A 20,261-nucleotide genomic window follows, 5' to 3' on the forward strand; every position below is an offset into this window, starting at 1 on the left:
GTAGTAGTTATGTTAGTAGCAGTGGTACTAGTCCACATACTGGTAGTAGTTATGTTAGTAGCAGTGGAACTAATCCACATACTGGTAGTAGTTATGTTCGTAGCAGTGGTACTAATCCACATACTGGTAGTAGTTATGTTAGTAGCAGTGGAACTAATCCACATACTGGTAGTAGTTATGTTAGTAGCAGTGGTACTAGTCCACATACTGGTAGTAGTTATGTTAGTAGCAGTGGTACTAGTCCACATACTGGTAGTAGTTATGTTAGTAGCAGTGGTACTAGTCCACATACTGGTAGTAGTTATGTTCGTAGCAGTGGAACTAATCCACATACTGGTAGTAGTTATGTTAGTAGCAGTGGTACTAGTCCACATACTGGTAGTAGTTATGTTAGTAGCAGTGGTACTGGTCCACATACTGGTAGTAGTTATGTTAGTAGCAGTGGTACTAGTAGTAACGGCCACCACAGTATTGTTAAACCAGTCCTTTATGAAGCCGGGGCAGTAGCATATGGACACAGAGGTCACATCATCTGTATGTTTTCTAGACATTAGTGGGTTTTCAACAACCTGCATGGAGTATACAGGTTTTTTTCCCTGGCTGGAAATAAAATGTACAGACACTGTAAGTTAACGCTTTACATATAGTGCCAGTGCAGGAATAGGATGTTCACCTTGATTTGACAGCCTTTATTGTTCCCAAGGGGCAATTTGGATTACAAACAGTAGTCAATACACATCATAAAACAAATAAATAGAAGACATAAATACATATAACATACAATAGATGTCATCAACATACAGTAAAGTTAGCATGAGATATAACGCACTGTGTGTCCATCAGTCCCGTATTAGAGAATATGTGCAACAGCATCTAGGCCTACAGTTTGTTTAAAAACCCAACAGGTTGCCAAACCAGCAGATCATTGCATTGGTTATGGCCATGCATACATACTGTAGAAAGAAGTCATTTTAAAAAAACATGGAATGTAAACCAATCTCAGGAACTGTCCAATAGACATTTTTGTTTTCATTTTGGGGGTTGGGGTTACGGACGCATTGTGAAGGCCCGTCAGCGTCAGTTTTTTAACGCACTGGGGATCCCCATAGCGTCATAGTTTTACGCAGTGGGGGAAGCCCTGTAGGGTCCTGTTAGGACGGTAAGGGTAGGTATATGATATTTAACAGAAAAGACCGGCTAAGGATGTGGTTGAGGTGGGAAGAGGGCCAGAAACTGGACTTTGAACCAGATGTCTGTTGTTCGTTTCCCATGTGAAACAAAAAATCAACATTAAATGTTTCTTAAATTGCGTAAGTTACGCAAGTAATTTACTTAATTTACGTGTTAAATGATGCACATAGTTATTTAACCCTAACCAAGTACTTTTTTTTCCTAAACCTAAACAAATTGCAACTTTTCACAACTTTAACAATGTGCTGTTTTTAAAATTGCGATGTTTTGCAATGTTAGAATTTTATGATTTAAGCATTTTTTGAAAGTCTAACCGGAAGTTGCATATTTATTGTTGCTGACTTGATCGTGTAGCCCTAAACATTGAAAAATAATGTTAAAGGGCTACCCAGGGCGTTAAAAAGTGACACCAAGAAGTCTTAACCAAGTGTCCATATGTGACAGTCTGGACTGAAAATGTGTTGCAGTGTTTCTAAACTCCTGGGTACGGAACTAATTGAAGCAAACTGAGGCAACAGCTTTAACCACAGAATAAGCAACAGTGGTGTTTTACATCTCTGTATTAATGAAAATGAACAAGCATCAGCATAGAGAGGAGGAGGAGAAACGGGAGGAAGAGAGAGAGAGGAGAGGAAACAAGAAGACGAGAAAGAGAAGGATGGAAACGGTGTTAAAGAAGAGAAGAGTGAGGGGAAAATGTAAGAGAATGAAGACACAAAGACAGAGGAGGAGGATGAAGATGCGTCCTTATCACATCCCTCGAACTTTAGAAGCCGTATCGACAAAATCGTTCCGTTACACAGCCTCCGAAAAACTTCTCTCATTTGGCGGATAAGATGAATCTGCGAGAAGAGAGAAGGGGAAAAAAACTAATGTTCAAAATGCATTAAATGTTTTTCATGTATGACTGCATTTTTGCTGACATTTCAGCTCCGTGCTCATTAATATGGAGACCAAATTAAACTTATGATTGCTTGTTGATTTTCTCCCCCCCTCCCCTCCCTCCTCTCCTCCCCCTCTTTCCCTCTCGTCTGTTTTGTCAAGCGGTTATCTCCCGTTTGTCTGTTTTGGGAAAGCTTTGACATTTTTTGTGTGTTTTCTTTACACATGTGATGAAATATACAACATATAAATAAATCTCTTTGTATGAGGTTGACTTTAATGATGGTCAACAAAAACATTTCTAACAATATATCCAACCTGCAATAACGCATATTTTAAGACGACATAAGCATTTTAAATTTCCTTAACTGTGTTTTTGCTTAAGGCACCAAAATATTCAAAGCTTGGGTAAAAAATAAAACTATACATGTGGATGTTTTTTTTTTTACATATACTTACATACATTATGTATAAACATCACATGTACTTACTTACTTGCATTTACTTGCATCACAGTTTGCTTGTCTATAATTTAAACTACTGAGGAATGAACTTCAAGGAAACAGCTATTGTGAAACTGGATATCCAACAAATGGGACTGAAGCAATAACCAATTAGTTTGAATTAGTTTTATGTCTTTGGTGCAGAAACTGAGCTGATGCTCTGATCATCAGAAAAACTGAATGGCTTTAGTAGCAGAAGGAGTTTGTAAAATGATCAGATCTACAAGAAACCCGGAGAGAGAGAGAGGAGGTGAAAGGACTGAGGTCGAGGTGACCTTTACACATCCTGAGAACTCTAAAAGTGAAAAAACAAAAATCAGCAACAGGAGAGGTGGAAAGGATTATCTACCAGTTTTATATAAAGTTAAAAAGTGAAACTTTGATTCAAGAGATGTGATCCCCCCGGTCTCACACACACAAACTCACATTGAAACACATCCTTTTCTTTTTGTTTTCGGCCTCTTTGTTTTCTTCAGAATGTGCTCCACCAATCTTGTTTTTGCACAGACAAAGTCGGGAGCTGTGTGGAGGTAAAGTCGAACGGACAACTTACCATAACCTTCTTTTGAAACATGAGTAGTCGCACAGTAAAGCTGTTGAAGACTCGCGTTATTTCCAACCATCAGCCAGTTCTGCTAAAAACCCACTAAAATGTACATATAGCCATTTTCTACGCTTCTCTGTGGGAGTGTCAAACCAAACTTCCTGATACATCCTGGTTTTCTCATGAAGCTAAAAATTTCCCTCCTATGTTTTGCACCGCTGGTCGGTCTATGTCTCTATATGTCTGTCTATCCGTTGGTGATTGGAGAGATGAAAAATGTTGCCTCCCACCGTGTTCACTGGGTCTTACTGTGCATTCATTTCCACAGATACACAAAAGGCAGGTAGCCTGCACATGACTTGCATACACGGTTATTTTATACCTGTTCATGACCAATCGGTTCATTTAGCGATGTGTTTAACATGCTTTGTTCTCTTCACTCAAGTCTTGGTTACTCGTTAAAGTGATATTGAAGAGAATTGGGAAGCTGTCGTCCGTGACAATCAGCTTCTCCTCTCTTGAGTTCTAAATAGGTGGTCAAGTGGGGTAGAAAAAAATTCAGTTTGCGAAAGGAAATCACAACAAATGCGTGATTGGCTGTCGCCAGGTTGTCGCTCGCTTGCATCAGTGGATATTCCTACAGAGTTGAACCTTTCTAAGCTTTCACATGTCATACCGCTGGGTGACTTTTGAGACTTTAAGTAGTGATGGGTGGTGCTAGCATATATGGCATCCTGTCACGTCTCCAGTCTGTTAGTGTGGACATGGCGTCCTGGAAGCAGCTCGTCCTCTCTCCTTCACTCTCTGTTTACTGTATTTTTCTCTTTTCCTTTCTCCCTCGTCGTCTCTTTGTCTTTTTCTCCTCCTTCTCTGTCTCTCTCCTTCCTCAGGCCTGTGTATCTCAGTCCATCCTTGCATGGAGATTGACTAGAGGCATGAATACATCACAACTAGCCATCCATGCTCCCCCCTCCCCTCCCCCCCCATCCTCACACCATCACTCCCCTCCTCCCCTCCACCGTCCCATTTCACCAAGATTCCTCTCTCAGCACTTATCTCAAAGTTCGGATCTCATGCATTTTAATCGGCGTGTCTATCTTCTTTTCTCCCCCTCTCCCTCTTTTCTTTGACTTTGGATCAGTGGCATCCTTCAAACAACAACAACAACAAAACAACCCCTCCACACCCACCCCACCAGCTCCCTTTCCCTTTTTAAATCAATATTTGCCATCAGCGAATAAATCGTATAATTTCCTGACTGTTAGACGAGTGCGACGCCGACATATTTACCTTCAACTCGTCTCTTTTTTTTGCTGTCGATCCCTCGTTCTCGCGGCGTGGCTATTAGCTAAGTGAAGGGGATGGATGGCCATGAAGCGCCAAGCGATAGCATCTCCATCAGAATCGGCGACGTTGAAAAATGGCCGCCGCCTCTCTGATGACAGCGCAGCAAAAACACACACACACACACACACACACACACACACACACACACACACACACATGCATGCATGCATATGTCCTCTCACACACACATACACACAGAGTCAGAGAAGAGACATTTAAATATTCAAATAGGGCTGGGCGGTAATGATAAACGACAAGGGAAAAGTAGAATCAAGTAGCTATCGATGCAGAAAATGAAAAGAGGAGAAAGAGAGAGGAGGAGGAGGAGGAGGAAGGGAAATTAAGCAAAAAAAGATTCAGGCATCGAAGGAGAGTTACGCTAACAACTGAAAAGAGGGATGAAAGGGAGGAGATACATGGAGAAAAAGAGGGATGTTTTAAGGAAACACAAGATGAGGTAAAGAAAATAAAGATGGAGAAGTGTTGAGCCACAAAGTAGAAAATATAGAGGTGGTGCTGTTAGCAAATAGACAAGGGCAAAAGATAAAGAGCAAAAAAGAATAAAGGACTTAAAATAAAAAGGATAGGGGAGAGAAGGACAGTGGCGGGAGGAATGGAAGGGATATTTAAAAGGGGAGGAACGTGAGAAAAAGTTATAATTTAAAAAGAGTTTCTAGATTGTTGTAGCCAATTTTGATCTGTGCTATATGTTGTGTGTTGGTAGTAAATTGTATAGGGGTGACGCTCTTCCACATGTGCACCAGGGGGCATAGGCAGGGGATCACAGTGGTTACGTAGCCTATATGAGGAAGTCACAGGTGAACAGCCCGGGGGGGAATTAGGATCTGAGTAAGCAACACAGTTGAACTGTGCATGTGTGTATATTCGTGATGGATTTTGTCATGTCCTACCGTTAGTATAGTAGTTTTTTGCATACTTACGAGCTCGGTTTACATCAGTCATGCAAGCAGCAATGTTTTGTAGGTCATTTTAATCTGCTTAAAATAAAGTGTTAACCGCATGCCATGGCAGACCTGATTTTTTTTTTTTGCACCATTAAGTGTTGGAGAAGACTTCAAATTCCCTCAAGTGGCTTTTTTTTTTTGTGGTACAATTGCCACTATGAGATAACTATCTCAAGCAAAAAGGATATGAAAGAGGAGAGAGGCAGGATAGTGAAGGCATTTAGCAAAAAATGAAGGGATGGCAGGTGTGACAAGAGAAAGGGAGAGAAAACAAAGGTCACGAACAGAAAGAGTGCAGATAAAAGCAGGTACAGAAACAGAAATGAAGTTAAAGAAAGTTGAAGGTCATGGTAGAATTTGTACTCGGTGTATAATGGGACACAAATGCGTTCCTTAAAGTAAATTAAATGAAAACCAATAAAAATATGAAATAAAACAAAATACTGGTGGTAAAAGGGCAGTTGTGTCTTTATACATAAGGCATAAGAATGCATGATTTTATTCATTATTGTACAGTAAATCTAATTAATATCAATAAACTATGTAAAAACATACATATGGCATTAATAGAAAAACTGCAGGTCCTTCACTTCCCGACCACAGTGCTTAAACAAAAGCATAAACCAGAAAGGAAGAAAATATTCAGCAGTACTTGGTGGTACAAAATGGAGCATTTCTTTAAAATCTTTCCAAAAAGGACTCTGTCGTCAAGTGCTGCTGCTGCTGCTGTGTTTGATTCCTGCACGTCTGTGGAGCTGCAGAGGTGCCACAGTTTTGCCTTTAAAGTGGTCAAAGCAGGGGAAGCTATACGAGTGAAAACTCCTACGACTGCCTCAAACATTTCATCATGAGATGAGCTGCAAACAACAACAATAAAAAGACGTGCCCCTTTTTGAAAGATCAGTTAAAGAAATACTCCTGTGAAAAGTGAGTATACTCACCACCTGCAGGCTTGCGATGCCTCCTCCTTTGTGGAGGGCGGCAGCTGTAGTTAGATGGATTCATAGCAGATACAATGGATTCCTAAACTCAACCATGTCTCGTACAAAATATGCAATGTAGAGTTGATGAGAGATTTAGTATCGAATGTTTCTAAACCGGGGTTTGAACTTTCAGCCAGTCTATGTGGTGACATGAATAGTGTATTGTTGTCGTATTGTTGAATGTAAGGTTTAATTATTATTATTATTAATACACACAAACACACTTTTAATGTTTTATTGACTTTATTTTATGTATTATTTTTATTTCTAAATTTTTATATATTTTATTTATTATTATTATTATTATTATGTTGGTTTTTTTTGTGCTGGGCAACATTTAAAATGTTTAATCGCTATTAATCGCATTGTTACGCACAAAAAACCCCCCAAAAAACGCGTGTACGTGCCCAGCCCTAGTTCTTTTGAAAACACACTTTTATTGTTTTATTTACTTTATTTAATGAACTGTATGAAATGAATCGTTCTTTTGTAATTTATTTGTACCTTTGTCAGTATTGTTGTTTGACATCCATGCCAATAAAGCTGAATTGAATTGAATTAATGCTTTAGGTGTGTTAATTAACCCCAAACCACCTGTTTCAGTAGAAGCTGGTCTGGAGCTCTGAAAACAAAATGTCATCAGCGTGCCTCATAGACAAACAGTTGTCAAACCAGTTGTCGCCAAAAATAGTAAAGCCGGGTTATGTCTGTCCATCTGTGTGACTGTGGCTGTCTGTCCTGTTGTCTGTCTCCAGAGCAGCCACGCTGAGCTGATGATGATGGAGAGCAGGAAGACCAGCCTGCTGGGCCGAGCAGAGTCTCTGAAGAGGAGCGGGACCGAACTACCCGGCAACTTCCACCGCAAAATACACAACCTGACGCACACATGGCGACAGCTGGAGGTAACACACACACACACACACACACAAATACACGTTAAAAGTTTTAGAAATGCCAAACACACAGATAGTATCTGGAGGATCACACTGATATTTCTGTTGAGACAGGACTGTCTCTGTTTGTGTGTATGTGTGTCTAATTTTAGGCTAATCAGCACTGATCTAATCTAGGACATGAAGATGATAATTAGTGTCGTCTCAATTAAGGAGCCCTGCTGCCACCATGGCCTTTAACTGTGTGGTAGAATGTACTGGGATGGAGGGAATAGATAGATATATAGATGTGATTACCTGATAAAAAGGTTATATGGATGGATGGATGGATGGAGACTCTTGACAAGGTTGAAAGGATGTCAATATCTCAGGTTGACAAGACATTTTCACCATTTAGTTCTTCTCTGGAGCTTTCCGTCTTAACATTAATCAGTAAATAGATCTTGGTCAGTGTTAAAGCTGCTGTTCAAAGTTCTCGCATGATCTTGGAGAATTACGATCAACAAATTACAACGTAAGAAAAATGTTTAATTTTAATAATTGTAAAATGTCCCCTCACTACATATCTGGGTCTGATCTCTTTAAAATAGAGGAAATGTGACCGAGTAGTTGCGATTGGAAAACCGCATTGAAGCAACAAAATAGTAACTCTTCAAGTAAAGGAAGTAATTTTTAAGAGAGAGGGCTGCCGTGTCATAATATTCGATCACATTCAGATCTTGTCTTGTCAGATCTTCATCAGGTGATCAGCCTCAGAATCGACCCGGCTATATACTGCATCACTTTCGAAACTCCTACAACCCATGAATGAAACTTATAATCCGTTTAAAATGCTGATAATAAAACAAAGCAGCTGCAGCTGAATGTCCTGCTTCTAACCAGGAATGCATGCAGAAACTCTTTCTCCAGTCCGGTATAGAAAGAATTCAGATTGTTGTCTTCTTTTCTTTGGTGTTTGTATCACATAGCCCACATATGCAGTGGTGATTGCTGGGTAATATGTATACGGCTGCTATTTGATCATGTGACAAGACGACAAGACTCCAGAAACAGGGTGAACTAGCAGAGCACTAGCTAGTCACACATAAAAAGTTGTTTCAAGAAGAGACAGGAGAGAAAAGAACAGGAGGAGAGGGTCACAAAGCTCCCAGATGAGATTGTTTTGGATTACTGAGGACATTACTGAGATTTGCACTCAATGCAGGCTCGTCGGATGCCTTTCAAGTAGGTGAGTAACTTTACAAGTGCTTTTTCAGTGGATTTGGTGTGACAGTCATGCCGCTGTTTTAAAGGCTGTTATCATTTCGGGGTCAGCTCGCCGCTGAGTAGGCCTGCCTGTTTAATTGTGTGGATGTGCGTGTGGGTATTAAACTGTGTGTGCGCCATAGCTGGCCTGTTTTCAGAACATGGTGTTGTGTTATGAGTAGGCCGCTTTTCTTTCTGATTCACCATAACGTCTTGCCTCTCTGTCGAAGAGGAATGTGGTTTCCCGGATTCGGGAGGTTATTGTACTGAAATTGCCTGAAAAAGTCTGCATCATTTCAGCACAGTGGACTCCTCCTGCACTCAGCTGTTTGTAGTGACGTTTCGGGATTTTGGCAATGACAACACTGGCCATGCTCCGTATAACTTTCTCTTTGACTTCTGTACTTTGCAAATACAAAAGTCTAGGTGACACAGTCTGACAAAATCCATCACATGGTGGTACTTTACTTTAGACTGCTGCGTCCAGGCGCACGCAACACAGCCGCAGCAGCAGCGTGCGTGTTGGAGAGACGCACACAAAGAGAACTGTTGAATTTAATATATTAATATGGAAATAAATCGATTTATTTACAGCATCTAATCTATCAGTTGTTAATCCGTGCAAAACGAGGAAACAAGGCACATAAATTTGCCAATATAGAGTTCCCTTCTAGACAGCAGTGTGTGTTTGTGCTTCGTAACGGTGTAGCCCAAGGGCCCATAACAGCCTGCACTGGGGCCCATTGACACAAGGTGATAATCAAGTCTGAGACCACATAGGTAATCCCCATGCCCTTGTTCAGAAAGTTTACTTCATGTCTTCTTCACAGAAAAAAACTCATCAAGAAACAGAAACGCAGAGAAGCGTCTGCTCAGGTTGAGATGGACTGTGTGCTCGATGTGGCATGATAGATTAACACACACAGCTGTTCATTTTCCAATCTGTTTGAAGCGGCTATGCACTGCAGAGCAATGACTGTTCGCACTGAAACTTTTAGAGTTCAGGGTGTCGCTGCTGCATTCATAGTTATGTCGAAAAGTAATTCTAAACAAATAACTGTTCAAATGTCTGTTGTATTGTTGTTAGGATGGACTGGTGGGATCATCATGCCACGCTAGTGACAGTGTTGGTGCCCTAGGCGAGAATTTAAATTGGCGCCAATTTATGGTGGAAATTTCTTTATCTATATAAAGGGAAACACAATATTCAGGCAGCCGGTGACATTTCCAAACATTTCTGTAGCCATTGCTTTTAGGTATGATTTAGTCCTCCCTCCTATTTGTGTCTTTGTTTGGGGAAGTACCCTCTTTAAATGTGGCCTTTTCACCTCATTGATAAATGAATTCATTTTAATTCATTTAGAAACTCCTGGACTTTAATAGCTCCTGTGTTTCAGCAGGTTTTTTGCTCATGTTCAAAACTTTCTGCACATTCAGAATCTCTCCCAAATATTTGTGTTCTCTGACATGTCCAGAAAAAAGTCGCAATATTACGAGGCTACCTGCTCTTTACTCCGCTGTGCATTAGGCAACGTTACTACTACAGTTCGACCTACACAGATTGGGACTGCATGCTGCATCTGAAATTAATCAGTGATCAGGCAGAAATCTCACCACAACTTCAGCAGCTCCAGTAAAGTGCAGCTCACAGTCCCAAACAGAGCGAGGCTGCGCTTCACTTTTTAGATGTTTATATTGCAAAACTCTACCAGTTACATCACTAGTCTGTTACAACTGTCTGGACTCACAGCACGAGACACACTTGATCACTATCAACCAGTGACGCATCATCTGGGCGGAGTTGATTCGCACCGAGTCGAAAACTACTCTTGCGGCGCCGCCTGACATTTTGCGCCCTGTGCTGCCTATGCCACGGGCTGGCCCTATGCCACGCCATCAAGTATGATGAATTTTTTATCCACAACAGAGCTGAACTTTACTTCACTGTATTTTATTTTACCTTACTTAATAGTGTCAGCTTGCCCATAAAAATACAGCAAAACATGAAGTTCCTAAGTACATAAATACCTAAAATACATACAAATAAACATAATCCAAAAATCTGACTGTACAACTAAAGCGTTTTGACAAATCAAATGAAATATAATGACGTGAGGAACAAATGTATTTGTACCAACACGTGCTTTTTTCCATGTCTTTTTCTCAAGGATAAAAACGTTTCCTTTAAATGGTCATTTTGACGGTTCCTACTGAACTCCAAATACTGCGATACCCATGAGCCTCTGTTGCTGTGGAGAAGCCATAGAAGAAGAAGATATACTTTATTTAATTTAGAAGCAGAGCTGCAATAAATTCCTAAGACATTAGCTGTGTTTGAAACAGGTAAAAACAGTCTCAGAAGGTGTCTAACAGGACAGTGAGGCATCAGGTGCTGTTCGAAACGGAACGAATTATCTTTTCCTGTCTTGTAAGATGCTTTCAAACTGCCCCTGTAACCGCCAGTTTTGACGGCAGCATCCATGCTGACTCGATGTCCCAGCTATTTTGTTTTCTGTGCATGTCAAAAAATTTATGTCTCTGCTATTATACAATGTTTGTTATATGGACCGCAGTTCGGCTTGTGAGTGTATGTGTGGGTTGGTGCTGATGTTGATATTGGCCAACCGTTCTTGTTTTTATGTTGATCTAGTAAATTTTTTATACATTTATAGTTCATTTTTACTTAATCTGTATGCACAATTTCAATCATTGTGTGACATACCGTAAAACTTCAATTAAAAGCCTAGCCTACCCCGTTTACTGGCCTGGTGTGGGAACACATTTTGACAAATAAACGCAGGTCTCCATTAAACGCCTGGTCTGGTTATTTAGTTATTTAGATGTATAAAACCTCTTAAACCCTGCGGGGTCCCCCTCTTTAACTGCAAATATAATAATAATAAATAAAATCATACAAATATTAATGTTTAAACGTATGATCAACGTGTCAGTATGCACATCGTTAGTTAGTTATTTGATTAGATTCTCCACAATCCAGTCGTTCAGTTCATTTAACAGAAACAATGAGCCCCAAAGTCTAATTCTTTAAGATTTAACCTGCACGGTGAACCCTGCATGGTACAAGAGATGAAAAGGAAAAAAAGTGCCGACTCCCGTTACCTTTGAAACGCTCATTAAGTCAGAATGTGTCCCTTCCTTGATTATTTATATTCCTTTAGTCTGTAAGGGTCCACCGATCAAAATAATCAAAACAGCTTTGTTATTAAGTTGTGAATCCTGTCATGTGAAGTCCATCGCTAACTCTGCTAACTTCTGCCACACTTCTGTCATCCTGCACGCTGTGGTTTCGTTGCATTGATGCCTTCAAAATAAAAGTGCATACGCCGTCTGTCGGGGCTAGATCAAATGATTTTTTATACAAGTAATATTCTGTTTAAAATAAATAAACTGATTCATAGTAGCCTATTTCAGATTTGTGCAAGATGAATTAAAGGCTTGACCCATATGGACGCCTGTCCCAAATGTAGGCCGGGTCAATCTTAGCAAATAAAAGCCTGGGCTATTAATCAGAGTTTTACAGTATTGCCATCAGTCCAGGGACAGCAGATGTAAAATAGCCTTTTGGCTAATTCTGGCACATTATACATGTATTTATGTATTATTAGTGTGCATTGTCCATGTTCAATAAACCTTAAATAAATAAAAATAAATAAATATTACCCATAAATCTATGCGCCGGCGGTAGCTCACTAAAAAGCCGAAATTTGTTTACAAATACAAGTTTATAAAAGTTTTTGATGTATTTTTAGCTTCAATTTTTTAAAAGTTAAAAGCGATAACTAAACACCGAACTATCATATTAGTCAGAACTGTAACCAGCCAAGTTTGTTAAGTATGATTTCTGAGGCGTCTGCTAAACATTTGCCTTTTCAATAGCTAGCCAGCTGACGGTAAGGCTAGTGACTGACAGAAAAGACTGGTGTGCTGACGTCACATATTGCCATAAATGCTGCCCTAACAATGCTCATTAAAGATGCCTTCACTCGAAGGTTATGACTGATCCAAAATCTGAGTGCGAATGGATAAAAATGACTGAATATACCAGATCTTTTTGTTGCTCATTGTTTGTACTGATGAAGTTCTCCAACTGTCAGTCACCTAAAATTGTTTATGAGAAAATGAACAGGACTTTCACTGCCAGAACACCTGAAATAACTTCAACCTGCGTCTCTTATGTTCGGATAGTTTGAAAGCACCGTATGCCTTGCTGGTGGGCACGTCGGCTGCAGTTGTTTCTCTACCCGGGCGTGGTGATTAATTCCAGGTCTGCGGTGGTGACAGCTGGCAGCGGCTCGTCAGGAGGCTGAAATGTGACGATGTGACTTTGTTCCTCCGAAGAAACAAACAGTCTCCTGTCGACCGAGCGGCGCGTCGACGCACTGAGCTCGTTCACACAGACAGAGAGCGGCGGAGGAGCGAACGCCATCTGTGTGTGTGTGTGTGTGTGTGTGTGTGTTATCTGCTTGGAGTCCCTAATGCGCACACACATATATTATCATCTCACACACAAATTCAAAGTTATTGGGAGTGCGTATGTGTGTGCATTAACATATGTATCAAGCTCAGTGAAACAGATTACATTTTAGAAATTAAACAACAGCAACAGATGAGTCTCTCTCTCTCTCCCTCTCCGTGTGTGTTTCCGCCACAGTAACCAGACTGTGATTAAACTTCTATTACTGACAAAGAGACATTTGGACTCACAATGCCGTTTCACACACACACACACGCACATGCACACATATCAAAGTTTGTGTCTTAAGGGAACAGAGGAATTGTGGGTAGTGAGACAAAGACACGCCAAGCAGACACTTTCAGTCCCTCTTTCTCTCCCTTTCTGCATAATAGAACTGCATGTATACAGTTTACAGTGATGACGGAGGCAGATTTACTATTCAGACTGACTGGCTGAAATAGCAGCTGTAGCGAAGTAATCGATTAGTTTTAAAGGGTAACTTTGATATTTTGCATCCTGGACCCTATTGTCACATGTTTTGTGTCTTTGTGACTAATTGACCCTTCGCTAAACCACACCCCAAATACGCAGCTGGTCAATCACAGCACAGTATTCATAGTTTTCAGTCACGTGACATGCGCGCTGACCTGGAGGGCAAAACAACAGACCGACATAGCGGCTCACACCGCGACTCCCCCACAGAGACGCCACAAAAGCAGTCAAATTTTATTTGGATCACCAAACCCTATCCCTAACTTAAGAAATAGAAAGATATGATAAGATATCCGATCCATAAAACGTTATAGCATCCGCTGCCGCATTTCTACAGTTAAAAACCGCCAGGTCCCTGCCGCCGCTCGACGGCATTAATGTTTACTTTTACCTTCTGGGGAATCCCTCACCTCACACAGCCCAGGCTTGTCTCCTCCTTAGTGCATCTGAAAGCACAACAACCATCCAGCATTTCCAGCAACTCAAAGTAACAGTGTATCACTTGATTATTGGTTGGCAGGCAGCCGAAAATAACGTCTTTTTTGCCCGCCGTGGGAGCGTTTTCCTTGGAATGTGACGTCATGGGAAAACGATGAATAGGACTCGCTCTAACTGAAGTCTGACACTTTCATGGCTGCGCTCCAATCATTCTAATGCAAAATGCGTAGTTTTCTAGCTTTCTTTTGCTGTATTTCTCCAAGATCTGGTCAAACGCTGTTCCCGGGTCACTTGTAATAGTTACAGTCACTACCCAGAGAGAAGTACGATTTATTCTCTTATCAAAACCTAAAATAAATCCAGAAAAATGTCGGCTATAGATTGTTCCTAATGTAATGTTAGTTGGCTAACGCTTGCTAACTTCCTACTGAATGTAACGTAAGCCCTGCTGTTCTGCTTTTTAATGATTGTAATGGTGAACAGAGGCCGACCCAGCTGTACAGGAACAGTGCCGATCCTTAAAATCATTGTCCTCTTTCTCAATAGTCATTAATAATAAGGTGGTTCACTTTTATTCTGTGATCGGTGGGCTTTAGCTTCTGTCTTTATGGTCTTACACGTCAGTTTGACAGCCTGAACAAAACCTTCAAATGAATAACGCGACTGCAAAACTGTCTGCTTCTTTCTGAGATCGTTTTTTACCTTTTTTGAAAGACTAATCTTTTTGTTAGTCATCAAAACCACCAGACTCCATCAATAAAAACTAGAATTTTACCACAGAACACAGGAGTTGCTAGTCTACCGCTACCTCCGTTGGTTAGTTTGTTTGTGTTATTGTTACTTTTGGTGTTTTAAAAGGGTTTAAAACAGTTTTAAAAGGGTTTTAAAAGGGTTTAAAACACCAAAGTCATACAGTAAATCAAACTAACTGCTCGAGGCAGCGGTAGACGATAGACTAGAGCGATGTAGCGACCGTTTCTGGTTAAACAAAAAGGATTTTACTCTTAAAATAAAGGTCTATCTTTGCAGGGATCCTCTCCATAATGTTGTCAGATGCTGGAGCACTCTCGCAAGTTGTCCCTGTTAGTCACATACAGACAAAAACATACGGAAATAAGGTCTAGGTTGAAAAATACCAAAGTTACTATTTAACTGTTTAAAAACTTTGTCTTCAGTTGACAGCACTCACCAGCGGATCCATGTAGAAGACACGGGAAAAAGGAAATGTCATGTTTCTAGGCAGCACATGTTCTATATTAACATATTATAAGAAATGAAATTATAATGTACAGATTACTACAGACATATGTAAGTTACTTGGACAAGCAACACAAAGGTAATATTAAAACTTTATTGTAGGTATTTTCAAACGATATGTTGCTTATCCTCATGAGAAAAGGCTTTGAGGATAAGGACTAAACTATGAGTTTGACAAACCTATGTCAGGTAAACCTCCCAAATCTAGTACAGAGCAGGAGTTGAGTAGCTGATGTTTCCCTAAACTCTCACAGCTCCTTCCCTTCCACTATCGCCTCCTTTGCTGCTTGTTACTCTGCCCTCTCTTCATTTCCTTTTCTTTCTCTTCCCTCTCTGATCCCGCTCTCTTCTGATCCTCTCTTTCCTTCGTACTACATAAGTTTTCTCTTTCTCGTTCTTCTAGAGTTGCAAGCATTAACCAATTAATCAATAGACAGGCGATTGATCTGCAAATATTTTGATATTCGATTAATGGTTGTAGTCATTTTACGAGTACAAAGGCCAAATATGTGCTGATTTCAGCTTCTCAAAAGTTGGGATTTAGTGCTTTTCTTTGCGGTAATATGAAAGTGAACTGCATATATGGTTTTGGACTGTTGGTCAGATTAATTAAATAATCTTTTGAAATAAATCACCTTTGGCTGTGGGGAAATTTACGGTGTTTTCTTAAAATTATTATTAGTTGTGCCTACTTTCCTCCTTTTCTTTTAACCCCCTCTGGCTTCCCTCCACCTCCTCTCCTCCCACTCTTTCTTTACCCTTCACCTCCACAAACACCTTTATTTATCCTCCCTCATCTTCTTCTTTCCTTCCCCTTTTTCTCTGTCTTTCTTCTTCTTTCATTCATATTTGTCTCTGTCAATCCTCTCTTTCTAATCAGAATTTTTAAGGTGATTTTTGTCTCGCCAAAATATTCACTATATATCAAAGGTCTCTCCTAGTTTGTCTCTCACTCTCTGTCTTCCCCTCCATCCTTCCTCCCCCCCTCCCAACATGGCGTCTGAGTAGCATATTAACAGGCCTATCAGTGCTGGCGTCTGCATCTGCTGCTCTGACACAAATTGGGAATTAACTGGAATTGATGTCCTGTGCCTCGCCTCTGAACTGTCCTGGCCTTATGAAGAATTTATGACAGAGCGTGCGCACACACCGACACGCCGAACGGCGAAGAAAATAAAGAGGTTGTAAATTAGCTTTCATCTTTTCTGTTGTGGATTTTGGCAGTTGTTCAAGGTCAAACTCTGTTTGAGGATAGAAACAGTGTGAATGTATGTATGGATGGATCCAGGAAAGAAGGGGAAAAAATCTGTCATGATTAATCATGACTTGCAAAGCATTGGGGGAGAGAGTAACAGAGACAGAAACATGGATAACAAACAAATGTGCTTTGTTTTATTTTGGTAAATTAACACTTAAATGATCTTTTCATCCGCGTGTTCATCCTTTTCCCATCAACTCTCTAAAACGCAGGAGTCAGGAGCAGATCACCACTTCAACCTGCAGGGAAGAGAGGAGGAGGAGAGAGGGAAAACAAATTCTGGTTAATTGAGTCCCCTAAAAAACAACACACCATCTCTCTCTTTGTTTCATTTGCCCTCCACCTCTCTTTATCTCTCTTATTTGCTAATTTTCTTTTTCATTTTCCGTCTCTCCCACTGGATCTTTTTCATTTGCTCTTTCCATGCCCACATTTTTCTCTTTTACCTTCTCCCACTCCCCTTTTGTTCTTGCTTTTAATCTCTCTTTCACTTTCTACCTTTTCCCCCTTCTCACTCCACTCAACCTTTTCATTCTGCCTCTTTCTTTTCTCCATTTTCTCTGCAATTATTTCCCCCTCTATTTTCTTTTATATAGTCTCCATGCTGTTCTTAAAGACACAATTTGTAGCCTTGCAATGAGAATCTTAGATTGAAGAATTGTACTCAGATTTTTTTCATGAGATCAACTGAAACACGATCAAAGCATTTAACTGACTAGTAATTTAAGTAATAATACATGATAAAAACTTGTGACAAATCTCTTTCAAAACAAGCCAAAACTACACTAAATACTTTATATGTGTTTTCTCAGATGTAGTGTGGAAATATGTAACAGCCACGGGAACATGTCACTTTAACATCATCTGCTGCATAAGATTATAAACTCTAATATCTGTTTTTATTTTTTGACAGTATACGACACGATGTGAAGTGTAATATATAGTACTTTTAATAATAAGTACTAATAACGCGTAGATCTGGAAATGGATTAAAATCCTTAAAAATTGCAGCATTGGGACAGGATAAACAAGATGACACGCGGTGTAACGGTACATTACCACGACAGCAGCGTGGCAGAAATTACTTTTAACATTAAGGCGATGAAGAAATACATTTTAACGGACCACGTGTCCTCGTCAGCGCTCCGAGATACTTTCGCTTCACGTGTTCATGCTGCTTCACGTATCGTCGACAGCAGTTTTGAGTCGACGTAATCGATTACGTCGACGAATCGCCCCAGCCCTAGTCTGCTATCCTCAACCTGCCGCCCCAGCTTATAACAGGATAGCAATGGCCACCACAGACTCATAAAACATCCTCAGCGCTGTCCGGCAGATGTTAAAGGATCTCTGCCTCCTCAGAACATAGAGACGGCTCTATTCTTGGCTAAGTCCAGTTTATTGTTAATATATTACATGATAAAAGGTGACCTTTGGTGCCATGAAAAGCGACATAAAATAAAATGTATTATTATCATTAATAGTATTATTAAATGTAACTAAAAGACAGATTAAATCAAATGTCAAAGAGAGAAAACTGACCTTGATGATGAATCCATATGTTTTTTGGGGTCAAGTTTAGTGTGTTCTTCTCATTTTAAACGGAAATTGGAAAGTTTTACATTCAGCTTTTTCAGTTAAACTCAAATCCCCTTTCACAAGTGCGCAAACGCACCGCAGCTTAAGGAAACACAAGCATGTGAGTAAACTTTACTGCTTGGTCAAGAACACAACAGAAGTCTTCAAATGACTCTGAAAACTGTATTGGAGAAAAAGGTATTAAAGAGGGGCAGAAACCTGTTGAGTGTCCGCACAGTGTCACGCTGCTCGGCTCTGTGGGAAATAAACAGACTTGTAATGTGAACATGTTCACAACAACCACCTGTAGAGAAAATAAATGTATCATATTATCAGCAAAAAAAAATTATGTTTTTGTTTCTTTGTCTTAAAATGTACTTTATATCTCTTGAATTACATCCCTGACGATCCATCCTTGTATATGCTCTATCTCCATTTCTCTGCTTCTCTGTTTCTCTCTGTCAAACTAACCACAGACTCATAATCGCCGTCGCCTCTTGTAAAAACACACCTAACTGCACATTTTACCGTTCAGGGGGTCCTATAATCACCCCTCTTCATCGTCTAATGGGCTGGTTTTACCTGCCAGAGTTCAGCTAAAGTAGTGTTTCCACTCAGGAGGGAGAGTCTCTGCTATACCAACGACTCAATACCTTTTGTACAAACACATACATATGCAAATTAGCGACAGGGACCCATGTGGGGCTCGTTCAGGAGCGACTCTGTTCACAGATGCTCAAAGTTTCTCTTGTTATGGCCGCTTTTAAAAGTCATAACAGGAGCTAAAAGATAAAACGCTATATGATGCTTTAAATTGTTCAAAACAATGCAATGTGAACACTGGATAATACAAGATATACTGCTGCAGAAAGTTTGAGAAATGAACAAAACTTTCTTTCTATCAAACCAAGCACTGAGTAGACAGATTAGTTAAAAAAAAACAGAAGCTGTAACAGTCTGACATGTCTTACGAAGAATTTCCAAAAACAGAATCACAAAAATTAGTGTGTAACTACTGATCTTTAAAGGGGGAAGATTTCTGATTGGACACACATAGTGACAAAACAAAGTTGTGACTGAAAGAAATACGGCAGCGGGAAGAAATGATAATGCAGCTTGAAATTTATGAATGTAGAACAGAGTGGTAGAAATGCACCAGTAGAACAAAAAAAGAGACACGATTGTGAATATATTCCTCACTGAACTTTCACAAAAGCTTTACTTCATTAAGGAGAGGGGAAGATGAAATGAAGGAACAGAGCGATTAGACTCGATTAGTGTGAGACATACCCAGTCAAATGTAAGACGATTAAATCTGTGATGGACTGGATACCCCCGACAGTAAAGATTACCAGTTTCTGAAAAAGCATTCAAACCATCATGACATTGTTTCATAACACAGAGCAAAGATTAAATGAATTAAAGTAGCTTCCAACATTTCATGGACAGATGTCTATGAAGATTCTCAGTCATCCAGGTCATAGTTATCCAACGAAGGTTAAAATCAAGGGCAAAGGACTTCTTCAGTTCTGAACTGACTGGCAGGGAAACTCAGCTATTTAACCTCAGTGGGGTCGTTGTCCAGGGTCATCGATACCGCTGGTTCGTTAGTGTTCCTTGTTGCTGTGACGACAGTCGTTACAGTCGTTAAGACTACCTGTGGCCAAGACTGAACGACCATCATTGGTATCTTCACCTGAGGCCAATAGGTTACGTTTGTTGAGTTTCCTGGGAAGTGATGACACTTTCATGGACACTTTTATCCAAATTGTCTTACAAGAGTTGGTACATCCATCGAATCCAGATTGTCATAAGATTGTCATGTTAAAATATCCTGCTTTCCCCCAAAGTCACTGTTATCAATCCATTTCTGAAATAACACACACTCAAACACCAGGCGCCAGCAGTCTGAGTTGGTCAAATCAAGTGGATATATCCAAATTCAGTCTTTTAGTATATAATTCCCGCTGTGTGTTTCCCCGGACGCTGCTTCGGAGGAAAAGTAAAACTAAGAGGTAATATCGTATTAAAAAAGACTTCCCACTTGACTAACTCAGACTGCTGAAGCATCATATTAGATCACTGATGAATCCCAAAACTGCTATAAAAAAGAAGCAGATTATACGTGTTATTCTTAGAGATGTTGGACCCAGCGTGCTACTGCATTGCGTGTTGCTAACAACGTTGCCCAGCAACTCTGCCCAGAGC

At 40.2% G+C, this 20,261-nt stretch overlaps 2 protein-coding genes across 2 annotated transcripts in view; one reads left to right on the forward strand and one right to left on the reverse strand.

Moving 5' to 3' along the window:
* kcnh5b (potassium voltage-gated channel, subfamily H (eag-related), member 5b) overlaps window positions 1–20,261 on the reverse strand; it is a 1,142,829-nt gene that overhangs the window by 805,516 nt on the left and 317,052 nt on the right. The window lies entirely within an intron of this gene.
* Window positions 1–20,261, forward strand: part of akap6 (A kinase (PRKA) anchor protein 6) — a 207,656-nt gene that overhangs the window by 135,824 nt on the left and 51,571 nt on the right. The window contains exon 14 of the mRNA XM_046062163.1: window positions 7,171–7,317. Coding sequence (XP_045918119.1) covers window positions 7,171–7,317 — 147 coding nt within the window. The remainder of the gene's footprint in view (window positions 1–7,170; window positions 7,318–20,261) is intronic.

The sequence above is a fragment of the Micropterus dolomieu genome, linkage group LG11 (genome assembly GCF_021292245.1).
Source record: "Micropterus dolomieu isolate WLL.071019.BEF.003 ecotype Adirondacks linkage group LG11, ASM2129224v1, whole genome shotgun sequence".
NCBI lineage: Eukaryota > Metazoa > Chordata > Actinopteri > Centrarchiformes > Centrarchidae > Micropterus > Micropterus dolomieu.